Source organism: Saccopteryx bilineata, chromosome 11 (assembly GCF_036850765.1).
Source record: "Saccopteryx bilineata isolate mSacBil1 chromosome 11, mSacBil1_pri_phased_curated, whole genome shotgun sequence".
Lineage (NCBI taxonomy): Eukaryota > Metazoa > Chordata > Mammalia > Chiroptera > Emballonuridae > Saccopteryx > Saccopteryx bilineata.
In genome coordinates this window covers 14,931,950-14,945,997 of record NC_089500.1, presented here as the reverse complement: position 1 = coordinate 14,945,997, position 14,048 = coordinate 14,931,950, and the positions used below count along the sequence as shown (strand labels likewise).

General features: G+C 39.2%; 1 protein-coding gene across 3 annotated transcripts in view; it reads left to right on the top strand.

Moving 5' to 3' along the window:
- The window catches only part of WDR7 (WD repeat domain 7), a 313,941-nt gene that overhangs the window by 22,903 nt on the left and 276,990 nt on the right, over positions 1-14,048 (top strand). For all 3 annotated transcript variants that reach the window (XM_066246276.1, XM_066246273.1, XM_066246274.1), the window contains exons 5-12: positions 2,965-3,139; positions 4,423-4,499; positions 5,334-5,453; positions 9,206-9,351; positions 9,698-9,800; positions 12,467-12,608; positions 12,826-13,074; positions 13,810-14,030. In XM_066246276.1, the coding sequence (XP_066102373.1) occupies positions 2,965-3,139; positions 4,423-4,499; positions 5,334-5,453; positions 9,206-9,351; positions 9,698-9,800; positions 12,467-12,608; positions 12,826-13,074; positions 13,810-14,030 (1,233 nt within the window). The remainder of the gene's footprint in view (positions 1-2,964; positions 3,140-4,422; positions 4,500-5,333; positions 5,454-9,205; positions 9,352-9,697; positions 9,801-12,466; positions 12,609-12,825; positions 13,075-13,809; positions 14,031-14,048) is intronic.

Here is a 14,048-nt window from a genome sequence, read left to right as displayed (position 1 = left end):
CAACTTACATTCCTGGTATTCTTTCTTAGTCTTTTGTAATTGTTGGGTTCTTTGTGCTTCTCTTTACTCATCATTTACTGTATTGAGTGTTGGGGAAATTACTACTATAGAGAAAAATATGTTTTATGTTCTCAGTGGGGAGGGAAAGGGGAGAGAAGAGAACCCAATATTTATTGAGCAAATATCGTATAAGCATTTCTTCTCTGGTGTTTCATTTAGTCCTTCCCACATCCTTATGAATTAAATAGGAGTGTATCACTTTACATATATGGAAGCTGAGACCCAGACTGATTGAATGACTTGCCCCAGTGAGTCATTCCTGGTGCCAGGATCCCAAATCAGGTTTATCGGACACTAGGGACTTTGTTCTTTAGGGTACATCATACTGCCTCCCTCAAAACAGACACAATCATTTGTTGCAGGAAAAAACCTTCTGTGCCTACACAACTTAGAAAGGCAATGGAAAATGTTTGCGGGGAGGCAGTGATAGAAGAAGTCTTTTGGTGATGATTTCTTGCCCTGGCAAAGACGTCGGAAAATTTCTTTTTTAGTGGTGTTAGGGTGTATGCTTTTTATTTAAAGGGCATATGTTATTTATTTTTTGTTATGTGAAGAGCCATCAAGGTTTATAGACATTTTAGGAAAAATGTTCTTTTCTTATTCAACAGTTTTTAGTGTCTACTGTTTATCAGATTCTGGATTAAGTCTTCTGCAGTTACAATGACAGCTGTCTCTAGGTAGAGGATGCTTTTTAGCGGGGTCACTAGTGTGTGATAGTTGCTTCCTTTGTGATCTTTACTCTCTCAGGTCCAGAAGCAAGTTGTTTTTTATTTTCTAATTACAGTAATTTTTTATGTATTTTAAAGAGAGAGGAAGGGTGAGGGAGAAGGAGAGAGAGAACAAGAGAGAGTGGGAGAGGAGAGAGAGAGAGATAGACGTCAATTTGTTGTCCCACTTATTATGCATTCATTGGTTGATTCTTGTACGTGCCCTGACTGGGATCCAACCTGCAACCTTGCCGTATCGGGATGATGCTCTAACTAAATGAGCTACCCGGCCAGGGCAGAAACGAGTTGTCTTTTTATATACATAGACATGGTGAATGATGGCAACATTGATACTTACTGAAATCACAAGGAGGTGCCAACTTATTAATTATCACTTGAGGGCATACCTTTGTCATATTTGGAAAGCTTGTTTCTTCTCTCAGGACACTTTCTTTGCCAGTGTCAGTGTCTGAGATGCCGAATTAGTGTTCAGAAGTGGGGGGCATTAGTCAGGTGGGTCTGATAAAATACCCCGGCCCTCGGGGGAGGTCTCTTCTCTGGTGACTTGTCTCTCCTGGCCGGTGGTGGATGAACCATGACCAAGTTTGCTTTGCTGCTCTTACCCTTTGCTCATTGACACAGCCTCCCCTTGGGTGGGTCAGGGTTAACTGTGGTCACATTGTATCTGTGAGTGCCTGGCAGTCCCCAGACCTCTTGGTTGTATGTTGTGTTTTTTCGAATCAACCTCCTGAGGTCTAGAGATGCCCCCTTTGGTTTTCTGCGTTTTGTTACATCTTCTCTTAAAGTTTTGGTGGTGCTGTGTTGCACTTAATGTGCTCCGTGATCAATGCGTACTTTTAAGCAGTTGTAGTCCTTCTTATACAGGATACTGCATTATTGGAGAAAAGATTGTATTTCTTCACATACAATGTTGAGATCTAAGAACAGGGCTAATGGGTATAAGGAGCAGATTGGACCTGGGTTTCTTAGTAGTGTCCCCAGCTGTGGAGAGGTCATAGCGTTGCCTTGGTGCTGCGTCTAGCTAGCCCTCATGTGATTCGTGCAAGGTCCAACATTTGGGAGATAGTAGTCTGCATATTAGATGTCTTTACCTTCTAAAAATCCTATAGGAGAATCTTTCTACTAAGAGAGTCACTATTTTTTGAGGCGAAGGAAAGATGTCCTTTGATAAGTTGTTGGTCTTGTTTGATAGTTATTCTTACTTTGCTCTTTGTTTGATGGAAACCAATCTTCTTCTTTGGAGTTATTCTTGGCATGAGTAACATGTAGATCGTGATTATATTGGTTCTTCTATTTTTCTTCCACAAAGTATAAATGTGTACTATGAGAATAGTTAACAAAGCTGTTTTACACTAATCTGAAATAACACACTTAGATTAACCAGAACTTACTTCTGGTTATAATATGTTTGAACAGCAGTCATCTAAATTTTACTTGGTTAGAACTAGTACTTATAATCTTACACCTACCTATTCCTGTTCATCTAAAATTCATATTACTTTTGTGACCTGCCTAAACTTCCCTGTTGCTTTGATTTGTGAAGCTGATTTTTTTGAGGTGTTTTATTAATTTATTTAACATTCCTGTTTTTGATTCTACAGGAGGATAAGAAAGTTTTCATGAATTCTCCAAAGTAGACCAAAGGAGAGGATAAGATGTTAGGAAAAGAGTAATATTCTATATTTATATACTAATTTATATTTAAATACTAATGTCCCTTGATGTGTGTGTACATAGACATATAATGTATACTGTATATCAGTGGTCCCCAATCCCCGGGCCATAGACCGGTACCGGTCTATGGGCCATTTGGTACTGGTCTGCAGAGAAAGAATAAATAACTTACATTATTTCCGTTTTAGTTATATTTAAGTCTGAACGATGTTTTATTTTTAAAAAATGACCAGATTCCCTCTGTTACATCCGTCTAAGACTCATTCTTGACACTTGTCTCGATCAAGTGATACATTTATCCGTCCCATCCTAAAGGCCAGTCCGTGAAAATATTTTCTGACGTTAAACCGGTCCGTGGCCCAAAAAAGGTTGGGGACCACTGCTGTATATTACCTGTCTGGAACTATTACTGAAGGAATCGAGCCTCATAATAAGCTTGATGAATGCATTTGAATCAAGTTCCTTAAGTAAAAGGGAACACTTACCATCTTTTCCCTTATAGTTCTATCAGTTCTCTGTTGGAAACCAGAGAGAAGGCAGGCTTTTATGCCATGGCCATTATCCTGAAATCCTTGTTGTGGACGCCACCAGCCTTGAGGTGTTATACTCCTTAGTATCAAAGATCTCTCCAGACTGGATTAGCTCCATGAGTATTATTCGGTCCCACCGAACACAAGGTCAGTGTGTGGTGCCCTTTAGGGACTTCAGCACCATGACTGAATGGTTCATTTACTGTGGAGTTCTATAATGTGACATATATTAGTGTCTTTTACATTCTATTACAGAAATAACTAATAATATATGGTTGGTCTCTACCTTCATAAAGGAATCTGTGATTGGACTAAGGTTTAAAGTGTTAGATTATCTCCGTTATGTGTGATCACTAGCTATTGGCAGTCTTCGAATGTGTGGGTGATTTTGTGAAGGGGAGGACAAATATCTTAACCTCTTGCAAGAACGATGGGAAAAGCCACAGTTCCACCTGTATAATTCTTGGGCCTGGTTTTGTCACTTGCTTATGTGGGCTAGGAAGTGTTTCCATTTTATGTGAAGACAGTGAAAAGGAAGGGGATTATACACGGTTAAATTTAATAAAAGTTCCTGGTATGTTTGACTGTCGCTTACCCAAAGCTTAGAATTTAGGTTTTATATCATGTCTTTGTTTTAGTCCTAATCTGTAGAGGTTGTAACGTGCAATGAAACGCCCAGAAGGTGGGCAGGGTAAGGGGGGAAGTGGGTGAACAAGCTCCTTGAAGAATGAAAGCGAGTCTGCTCATGCATGATAAATAATTAAAGATTATGAATTCCAAAGATAAAAGTTCTTGTTAGTCTAGTGATCAGGAACATTCGAAATTGTTAAGAACTTAATTATAACTAAACAAATAATTTCAAGTTGCTAAAAACAACTTTTCCTTGAATTCCAAATTCTTGATCATCTCTATTATGTTTCAAAATCTGGTTTCTGTTATTTTATGCAATATAGAATTATATTTTTAGGCCAACTGTAAAACATGCTGTTATTTACTTTAATTATAGTGAACTACCATATTTCCTCATGTATAAGATGCTTCCATGTATAAGACACACCTTAATTTTGGGGCCTGAAATTTGAAAAAAATGTATTCCATACAGTTGTTGAACTCAAGTTTTATTCCTCATAAGATTCATACAGGTCTTCATCACTGTCAAAACTCCCATCCATTAGCTTGTCCTCATCTGTGTCTGATGACGAATCACTGTCTTCATAATTACCTCGTCCTCAGTTTTGTCTATGATGTTTGAAGTGCTACAACCACTGTATAAGATGCACCCAGCTTTTAGACCCCAAATTTTTTGAAAAATTTTATGTCTTATACGTGGGGAAATATGGTATGTTCCATGTTACTGTTGAGACCATGTTACTTTTTAGAAATATTGTCTTGTGTTTGTAACCTTGGCTTTTTGTTCCTTCTTGGCTTAGAGGACACTGTGGTAGCACTCTCAGTGTCGGGCATCTTGAAGGTGTGGATTGTGACCTCTGAAATAAGTGGCATGCAGGTGAGACAAATGAGACAGTAATTCATTTCTGTTTTTCTTATAGAGCCTTAAAATTTTAGTAATGATGTACACCTTCTCTTCTTTTCTTAAAGAGGAAGGGAAAAGCTATTCTTTCTAAATAGTCTTATTGACATAGTGTAGAAGGTCCCCTAGAATGCTGTCTCTGTAAATGCATTGGTTTTTTTCACTTTGATGGCAGATATTTGCTGTATCAAGAATATAAATAGAGAAACCTATAGCACAGGATAGAGAAACATCGAGAAGAGGTAGGATTTTCCTCAACTGCCTCTGTTTCAGTTAAAACTTAAAAGGTAGTATGCTCCAGGGGAAAAAGTGTTAACCATCACAGCAAGTGTACAAAGCCCAGTTTAGTCCTCTGTCTCTCTTCTTTGAGCTTGAATTCCGTGTTACTCTATGAGAAAGGCGGGTCAATTTTCTGGCAGTATTGACACTAATCTCTTCAGTTAGGACAGTGTTAAGACATTGAATCTGGAAAAAATTGGAAGAATTGATCAGTTTTTTTAAAAAAACAAACTTAAAAGCACATATAACTACATAAATTAGAATTTATAAAACTTTTCTTTTCTGTTATTGCCAGAGTGATGACACTCTGGTTCCCACAGTATTTTAATCTTGATTAGCCTATGGCAAAGATGTGCCAGATGTTTTTGTAATACAATTACTGCTTTTTATTTCCTCAGTTCTCACAGGAGGGGCTAAAATGATGACCATATCAAGTGATGTCTTTATTTCATTTTGTTTTCTTTATCATGGTCTGATAACTTTAACTGACAACCAAGCCATTCCTAAAACTGCAAATCTTTCTCCTTCCAGGACACCGAGCCAATATTTGAGGAGGAATCCAAACCAATTTATTGTCAGAATTGCCAAAGCATCTCTTTTTGTGCATTCACACAAAGGTCTCTTTTGGTGGTGTGCTCCAAATATTGGAGGGTAAGATAAATACATAAGTAAGAAGCTGTATTTTTACCCTTCAAGATGTTGGTTTATCAGACTTCCAAAGATAATTGTAAGGAAAAGCTTGGTGCAAGACTATTTTACACATTTGGTACTCATGTGTGATTTTGATATCATATTTTGAGGTGTTTGGGATTTGGTCATATATAGTTGTCTTGTTTGTTTAGAATGATAGAATTAATGATTATTATTCTATTGAACTTAATTTCTACTTTTCCTACTGTTTCAGTCATCAAGTCAGTATAACATAAGCAGTAGTAGTGAGTTTTCTGCATGTTGACATGTCTCTGTAGGTTGTTATTCCCAGTTGCCATTCTCTCCTGACTTCCGGAAGTTTGAAAAGCCTTCTCCATCACTTTAGAGCTAATGAAGGCGTATATGACTTCTACATTGCCAGGCTTTAATGTTTTCATAATACAAAGAGTCAGCATGCTCTGACCACTTGCACCAAAGCTTTCTAAGTACCATTTCTTTTCATCTTTACAACTCAGAAGGGAGGTGTATTAGTTATCTAATCCTGCATAACAAAAATGACTCCAAGCCCTGGCCGGTTGGCTCAATGGTAGAGCGTCGACCCGATGTGTGGAAGTCCTGGATTCAATTTCCGGCCAGGGCACACAGGAGAAGTGCCCATCTGCTTCTCTGCCCCTCCCCCTCTCCTTCCTCTCTGTCTCTCTCTTCCCTTCCCACAGCCAACGCTCCATTGGAGCAGAGTTGGCCTGGGTGCTGAGGATGGCTCCATGGCCTCTGCCTCAGTTGCTAGGATGGCTCCGATTGCAGTGGAGCAACGCCCCAGATGGACAGAGCATCACCCCCTGGTGGGCATGCCTGGTGGATCCCGGTTGGGCGCATGCAGGAGTCTGTCTGTCTGCCTGCCTCTGCCCCCCTCCCCCCCGCTTCTCACTTCAGAAAAATACAAAAAAAAATGGCAGCTTAAACCACAGACATGTATCCTCACCCATCTAACACATGTGTCACTGCCCCCTCTGAGGGTCAGGAATCTGGGCACAGCTGGGGACCTGGCTCAGGGTTTTTCACAGGCTGCAACGAAGGTGTTGGCGGGGCTACTGTCTCATCATGAGGCCCCCTTCGGGAAGGGTCAAAGCTGACCGATGCTGGCCAGCAGGTCTCAGGTCTGCCTGACTGTGGGCCGGAGACTTAGTTCCTTGCCATGTGGATCCTTCCATAGGACAGGTCACAGGAGCTATCTTAGTAAATGCATAGGAGAATGGGGGGCCAAGATGCCCCTAATCTGGGCATTGAGATCGCACACCTCTGCCTCATTCGTTGTCTAGAAGCAGGTATGAAGCCCAGCCTACACTCAGAGGAGGGGAGAGGATGCTACAAGGGTCCGAGTACCCGGAGTTGGAGATCGGTGGGCAGTCCTAGAAGCTGCTTACAGCAGTAGGAATTGTCACCTTCCCTGTTTTTCAGGCAAAGCAGATGAGGCATATGGGGAAGAATGACTAAGGTTCTAAAGTGGGAGTGGAGTTGCTGGGTTACAACTCAGGTAGTCTGACTGTAACAGCTCTCATTAGGCTGTCCTGCCTTAAGTGGGCGGGGCTGACTGGGACAGCAGTATCTTACCCCTCCCCACTGCTGCTGTGTCAGAACAAGGCGAGAGAGGAAAAGCTAGCAGCTGCTTAGTTTATAGAAAGCTATGTGTGGTCCTACCTTTGCCTTAAAATTCAAAACACGTGCAAATAGAAATAATAATAAGAAAAAGCCAGTGCAAGAGGATATAGTGAAAAGTACACCTTTTCCCTGGTACTTACTTCTCTTCCCCTCCCAGAAGTCCTATCTAATACCAGGTTTTTGTGTCCATGGTAATCATTTTATGACCATGTGAGAACAGCCTTTTCTTAAATGCACACAGACGAGTGAAAGCCAGCCCCCAGAGAGAGAGAGGATAGTTGCAATATACACATATGATGGGGACTTACCTGTTATTTATAAGAAAACCAACTCCTGCAAATCAAGATGAAAAATACAACTGAGTGGGAAAATGGACAAAAACATTTCATGAAAGAAAGCCAGGTGGCCAGAAAAGTATAGAAAGGTATTTAGTTTCACTAGTCATCAGAAAAATGCATCCCAAACAACACCGAGGTAGTGCCCCACCCACCAGAATGAAGCTTTTGTATCTTATTGCCGTAAGGAAGTTTTCAATTTTAACATGGTTCCATTATCATCTTCTATTGTGTGGTCTCAGTTTGTGACATGTTCTCCAGGGCTCACCACGAGTTGAGATTCTTTTTTAAAAAGTCTTTTATTTTTTTTCCTAATGTTTGTATGATTTTACCTTTTATACCTTTCGCACTTCAATCTAGAAATTGTTTTGTTTAAATTGTGAGATGTGAATCCTACTTTACTTTTCTTCCAGATGGCCCTGCCCACTGCGGCCACCCTTCCTGGTGTTACTTGTGAATGATTCATGTTTTTCTTTTGTGCCTCTGTAATGGACTTCTTTCCAATATTAGTTGAATCTGTTTCCGACTTAATTTTATTTTCTTTAGCTTTATCACTTGTTTTAATAGGTAATAGTGCAGGAGAGCTGTTCTCCCTTTATAATTCCTTTCTTGGACTTTTCTTGGCTATTCTTGTAATGCTGATGTTACATACTGATTAATGTTACAGCAAGTCATGATGAATTGAGCTAGGATTTTCTCTAATTTCAAGGCTCTGAACAGCACCTTCATTGTTCTTTTCTTTAAAGAAAAATAAAATAAAAACTCTGGGCTATTGAATGACTCATTTCTCCTGGGGAAATTTCCTAGCAATATAGAATGTATTTTGTCAAATATTAAAAGTGGTAGGAAGGAAAATTCTGCTAGGAATGATAAGATCGGGGTTTGGTCCCTCTTCTCTCACTGTACACGTGACCTTGAGCAGGTGTTGTAACCATTTGTTTTTTTTTTAATCAGTTTCCTGTCGGTAAAATAGGGTAGCAGTGCTTGTCTGCTTGCCTCCTGCAGTCATTCTAAGGGTCTTCTGAGAACAATGGCCCCAAAAGTTTAATAACTTGTATTGCTGATGAAATAATAGGGGCTTTATTTGTGAGAATTATTAAATAATAAGACTGAGTCTATTAGCTTCCTATTTACAGGTTTTTCTCTTTTTTTTTGTCTGTGGTTTTTTTTCTTTGGTTAAGCCCTTTCCCTTTTTCACCCAGCCCTCAACCCCTCTCCCCTGTGACAGCTGTCTGTCCTATGTATCTTTATCTGTTTTAATTTTGTTAGTTTATTTTGTTGATTGGTGTCCACACCTAGTTGAAATCACATGATACTTGTCTTTCTCTGGTTTATATTGATGTAAAAAAGTGAAGTAAGGTAATTTCCTTATTAATAAGGAGATCTATAAGGAGATATTCTGATATTGAAGTTAATTGTGAGAAATGTCATTGGACATAGAAATAACTGCATTCTGGAGGTTGGTTTCCTGTCAACCAACGGAGCATTCCTGAACGGAGCATTCCTTCCTCCAGGTAAGAAAGGCTAATGGGTTTGCTGTCCAACCACATAGCTGGGATCATACTGTTGTTTCCTTAGTGGAGGTGACTATACCCTGAGCTCACGACAAAGTGTCTTTAACAGGGTAGCAAACTTGAAAGGCCTGAGTTTGTTAAATGTATTCTAAAAGTTTTTTTTTTAATTTTAAGTTGGAACGTCACTGTATCTTCCTCAATGACACCAGCACAGACTAGACTGTGAACCTCTCGTTCCTTGTAGGTATTTGACGCTGGAGACTATTCCCTGTTGTGTTCGGGTCCTAGTGAAAATGGACAGACGTGGACCGGAGGTGACTTTGTATCTGCAGATAAAGTCATCATTTGGACTGAAAATGGGCAAAGTTATATTTACAAACTACCTGCCAGGTATTCAATCAATAATAAGTTAGGACTTGAATCAAAAGCCAAAGATTCAGAATTTGGGGCATAACTTGTGTGCAAATGTGGATAGTGTAAATATTTAATATAGGTCAAAAGAAAAACCCCTCAGAACTCTCTGAGTTACATAAGTAATTCCAGTTTAATTTCTAAGTACAAATATTAGGTGGATTTTTATGTGAAAGAGGATATTTTGATGATGTTCATCATTTAATGGTAAGTTAATGTAACTTCAGAATCCATTTGTTTGTTCATGTCAGAAACCTCATCAGATGGCCTGACAGAATATTTCCGTCAATATTTTAATTGAAGGCTGTGTGTTTCTCATTCTCAGCTGCCTTCCAGCTAGTGACTCATTCCGCAGTGATGTGGGGAAAGCAGTTGAAAATTTAATTCCTCCTCTGCAGCATAGCCTCTTGGACCGCACAGATAAAGAGGTAAAATTCTTCAGGTATCGCTCGTAATTGAGAGTTACGTTGAAAAATGTTTCTAACTCTTGTTTTTGGTGTCTTTTGGTAGCCAAGTCATTTGGAATTCAGGGCATTGCATCAGACACTGTAAACCACTTTGATGTGGTCAATCATAAGCACAAGTGTATATTCGCATATCTTAAATTGTAATGTGCCTGTAATATAGCATTCACCTTGCTCTGGGAACACAAATGGTCCGGTGCCGATTCCACAGTAGGAACAGCTTTTTTGATAAGTTCATACAGATGGTATACCTTTATTTTATACACTCATGCAGTTATAAACACAGTGATAGAACTAATGTCCTTTTTTTTTTTTTTTTTTTTTGTATTTTTCTGAAGCTGGAAACGGGGAGAGACAGTCAGACAGACTCCCGCATGCGCCCGACTGGGATCCACCCGGCACGCCCACCAGGGGCGACGCTCTGCCCACCAGGGGGCGATGCTCTGCCCCTCCGGGGCATCGCTCTGTTGAGACCAGAGCCACTCTAGCGCCTGGGGCAGAGGCCAAGGAGCCATCCCCAGCGCCTGGGCTATCTTTGCTCCAATGGAGCCTCGGCTGCAGGAGGGGAAGAGAGAGACAGAGAGGAAGGAGAGGGGGAGGGGTGGAGAAGTAGATGGGCGCTTCTCCTGTGTGCCCTGGCTGGGAATCGAACCCGGGACTTCTGCACGCCAGGCTGACGCTCTACCACTGAGCCAACCAGCCAGGGCCTAATGTCTTTTTTTATTATTTGTATATTTATTTTTGATGTAATGCCCTTTATAAGGGCAAAGGTCATCAATAATAATGCTGACTAATAGCTTATATTTGAACAAGGATTGCATTATTTCCCAAAAATCGTGTCTGTGATTTAAATCATTAGCCTATAGAAGTGAAAAATATAAGAAATTTTTCCCTATAAAAATTGTAGTTTAATTATGATTTCTTAAAACTTTGTTAATATCAGTTTAAAGTTGAAATGCAACAGCACTTAGTTCTGGGTCTTCAACTCTTACTACTGGGTTTTTACTAGTAAGGAAGAGGCTTTGGTTTGAAAATACAGTTTCCTTTATTTCTGGGATTCCACAGCTTTAACACTGGAAATTTTTTTCACTCTTTATGTGGAGGGATGATGAGGGGAAGGGAACTATTTATCATGTATATTTTGAATATACAGGATTTATACATGTTTGTCCTTTATTCTCTTAGCTTAAACTTTTACTTCCTGCTCTGCTAGACAATCTTCAGCCTAGACAGTCATGTCCAGTAAAATTAAAGATGATGATTTTATAAAAAATATACACAAAACAAAACAAAATAAATACATTTTATATTTCTTTAACTATCAGCTCCTCGGTACATTTTAAATTAAAATATATTGTGATGTGAGTTTCTCGTGTTGAAATACAGAATATTGGTTGTTACAGCTGCTATAGCAATTTCTTGTTTAGTATGTTATCAATGAAAACTTCTAGTAATTTTCACAATTTAAGAAAAGTCAAAAAATTGATAATACTTAATATATATACTTTTATAAGCTATGCTTTTTAGGAAAAACAGTTAATATCAAACAAGGAAATTATAAAAATTGAAGTTTTTATTACTGCATTTCAGGATAAGATTCTATGTTTTAATATTCAAATATCTGTGAATTAATACTCTAAATTTTAATTTTAAGATTCTAACATTATTTAGGATTTTCAAATAAGGAATCTCACTGTAGGCACAAAGATCTTAAGCAGAAAAATAATTTGTTTTAGAATGAAAGTATATACAAGAGACCCTATTGAATGGTTTTTGTTCTTAGTAGTTGCACAAACTTGGTAGTTGAATTTTGCTGCTGTTCCTAATGACTAATTAGGAATGGACAAAAGGGTAGTTCTCCGCTTTTGACCTTTTGAGTGGAGACTTTTCTCTTGGTAAAGAGCGGTATGTCTTTGTGCTAATTATTTATTTATTTATTTAATTAATTAATTTATTTTATTTTATTTTTCTGAAGCTGGAAACAGGGAGAGACAGTCAGACAGACTCCCGCATGCGCCCGACCGGGATCCACCCGGCACGCCCACCAGGGGCGATGCTCTGCCCACCAGGGGGCGATGCTCTGCCCATCCTGGGCTTCGCATGTTGCGACAGAGCCACTCTAGCGCCTGGGGCAGAGGCTACAGAGCCATCCCCAGCGCCCGGGCCATCTTTGCTCCAATGGAGCCTTGGCTGCGGGAGGGGAAGAGAGAGACAGAGAGGGAAAGCGCGGCGGAGGGGTGGAGAAGCGAATGGGCGCTTCTCCTGTGTGCCCTGGCCGGGAATCGAACCCGGGTCCTCCGCACGCTAGGTGTGCTAATTATTTAATAATAAATTGCATTGTTGTGGTGGCTAATCAGATATTATAAAGCAACAAAAAGGAACATAAATACTAATTTAATATACTATAAAAATATATAATTTTTATATACATTTACATTTTTATACAAAGCATTTCTTTGTGTTATACTGAATTTGAATATTAATTGACATGTACATCAAGACTACAAAATTACATCAAAATATTGTTGAAGACTCATGCTATAAATACTTTTTTTACATCCTTATCTGAAAAATGTTAATAAATGTGATTAAAAAGATAGCTAAAGATACTTGAACAATTTTTTTTTCAGTTGCTAATTTGCCCTCCTGTTACTCGGTTCTTCTATGGAGCCAGGGAATACTTCCATAAACTGTTAATTCAGGGGGATTCTTCTGGAAGATTGAATATTTGGAACATATCAAACATACCCGATAAACAGGAAGGGGAAGAAGGTAATAATAAATCAAGTACAGCAATTTTCCTAATTTTTTTATTTCAACAACCTAAATACTAACCACTAAATAACAAAATCTTAGAATTATGGTTGATGACAGTTACCGTTTTTTAGTATATTACTAAATCAACTATAAGTATGTTTGTTTTAATATTTAAAACTTATTTTCTAATGTGCACACTGTTTTTCTTTTATTCAAAACCAAACCTCCCCAGGGTTGGAAGTAACAACTTCTGTTAGTTTGCAAGAAGCATTTGATAAGCTCAACCCTTGTCCTGCTGGAATTATAGATCAGCTGAGCGTGGTCCCCAGTAGCAATGAACCTCTGAAAGTAACCGCAAGTGTGTACATACCAGCGCACGGACGGCTTGTTTGCGGCCGTGACGACGGAAGCATCGTGATTGTGCCTGCCACACAGACGGCCATAGTCCAGCTGCTGCAAGGGGAACACATGCTCCGAAGAGGTACCCCGAGACCTTCCAGTGCCTGGTGTTTAGGGCGCTCTGTGACCGTGATGCCGCAGTGTTGCATACAGTGCTTTGTTTTTAACAAATACAGTGAACTGGTGTACTTGCTAGTGTGCTAGTAGTTGACAGAGTTTAATGTGCAGGGAATAAAATACTCAGAGTCGAATCTTGGAGTAAATACCATCTGATGATTGTGAAGGAAGAAGTGTCCAATTTTATCTTTTGTATATTAGGAGTCCCATTTATGAGTAGTTACCTCTGTGGTTTACTAAATAATCACCATTATTGCCATTAATACTGATAATCTTTTAGGACTGGACTGTCCAGTGGAAAATAAATCCATATGTAACGATATATGTAGTTTTGTAATAGCCACATTAAAAAGTGAAAATGAAACAGGTGATATTAATTTTAATAGTGTATGTTATTTAACCCCATATAGCAAAACGATTTCATTTCAATGAGAATTTTAACATCAATGTTTTTTGTTCTGAGGCTTTGCTATTTCATGCATTTGTTACCTGTCCAGCACATGTGAGTCTAGAATAGCCGTATTCAAGTACTCTGTGCTCTTGTATGGCTAGAATGTGCTGCATTGGACAGAGCAGTGTTAGCAGATCAAACCAGAAGCCTTTCCCTGGATAAAATTTATAGCTATTTTGACGATTCACATCTACTTTTATTTGGTGAGACTTGGAATTGCCCATTTTAAATCCCAAACCTCATTCACAGGTTGGCCACCTCACAGAACACTCCGTGGGCATCGGAACAAAGTCACCTGTTTGCTGTACCCTCATCAGGCCTCAGCTCGTTATGATCAGAGATACTTGGTATCTGGAGGTGTGGACTTCTCGGTCATAATTTGGGACATATTTTCTGGAGAAATGAAACATATCTTCTGTGTACATGGTGGCGAAATTACTCAACTCTTAGTTCCGCCTGAAAACTGTAGTGTAAGTTGATCAAAAAAG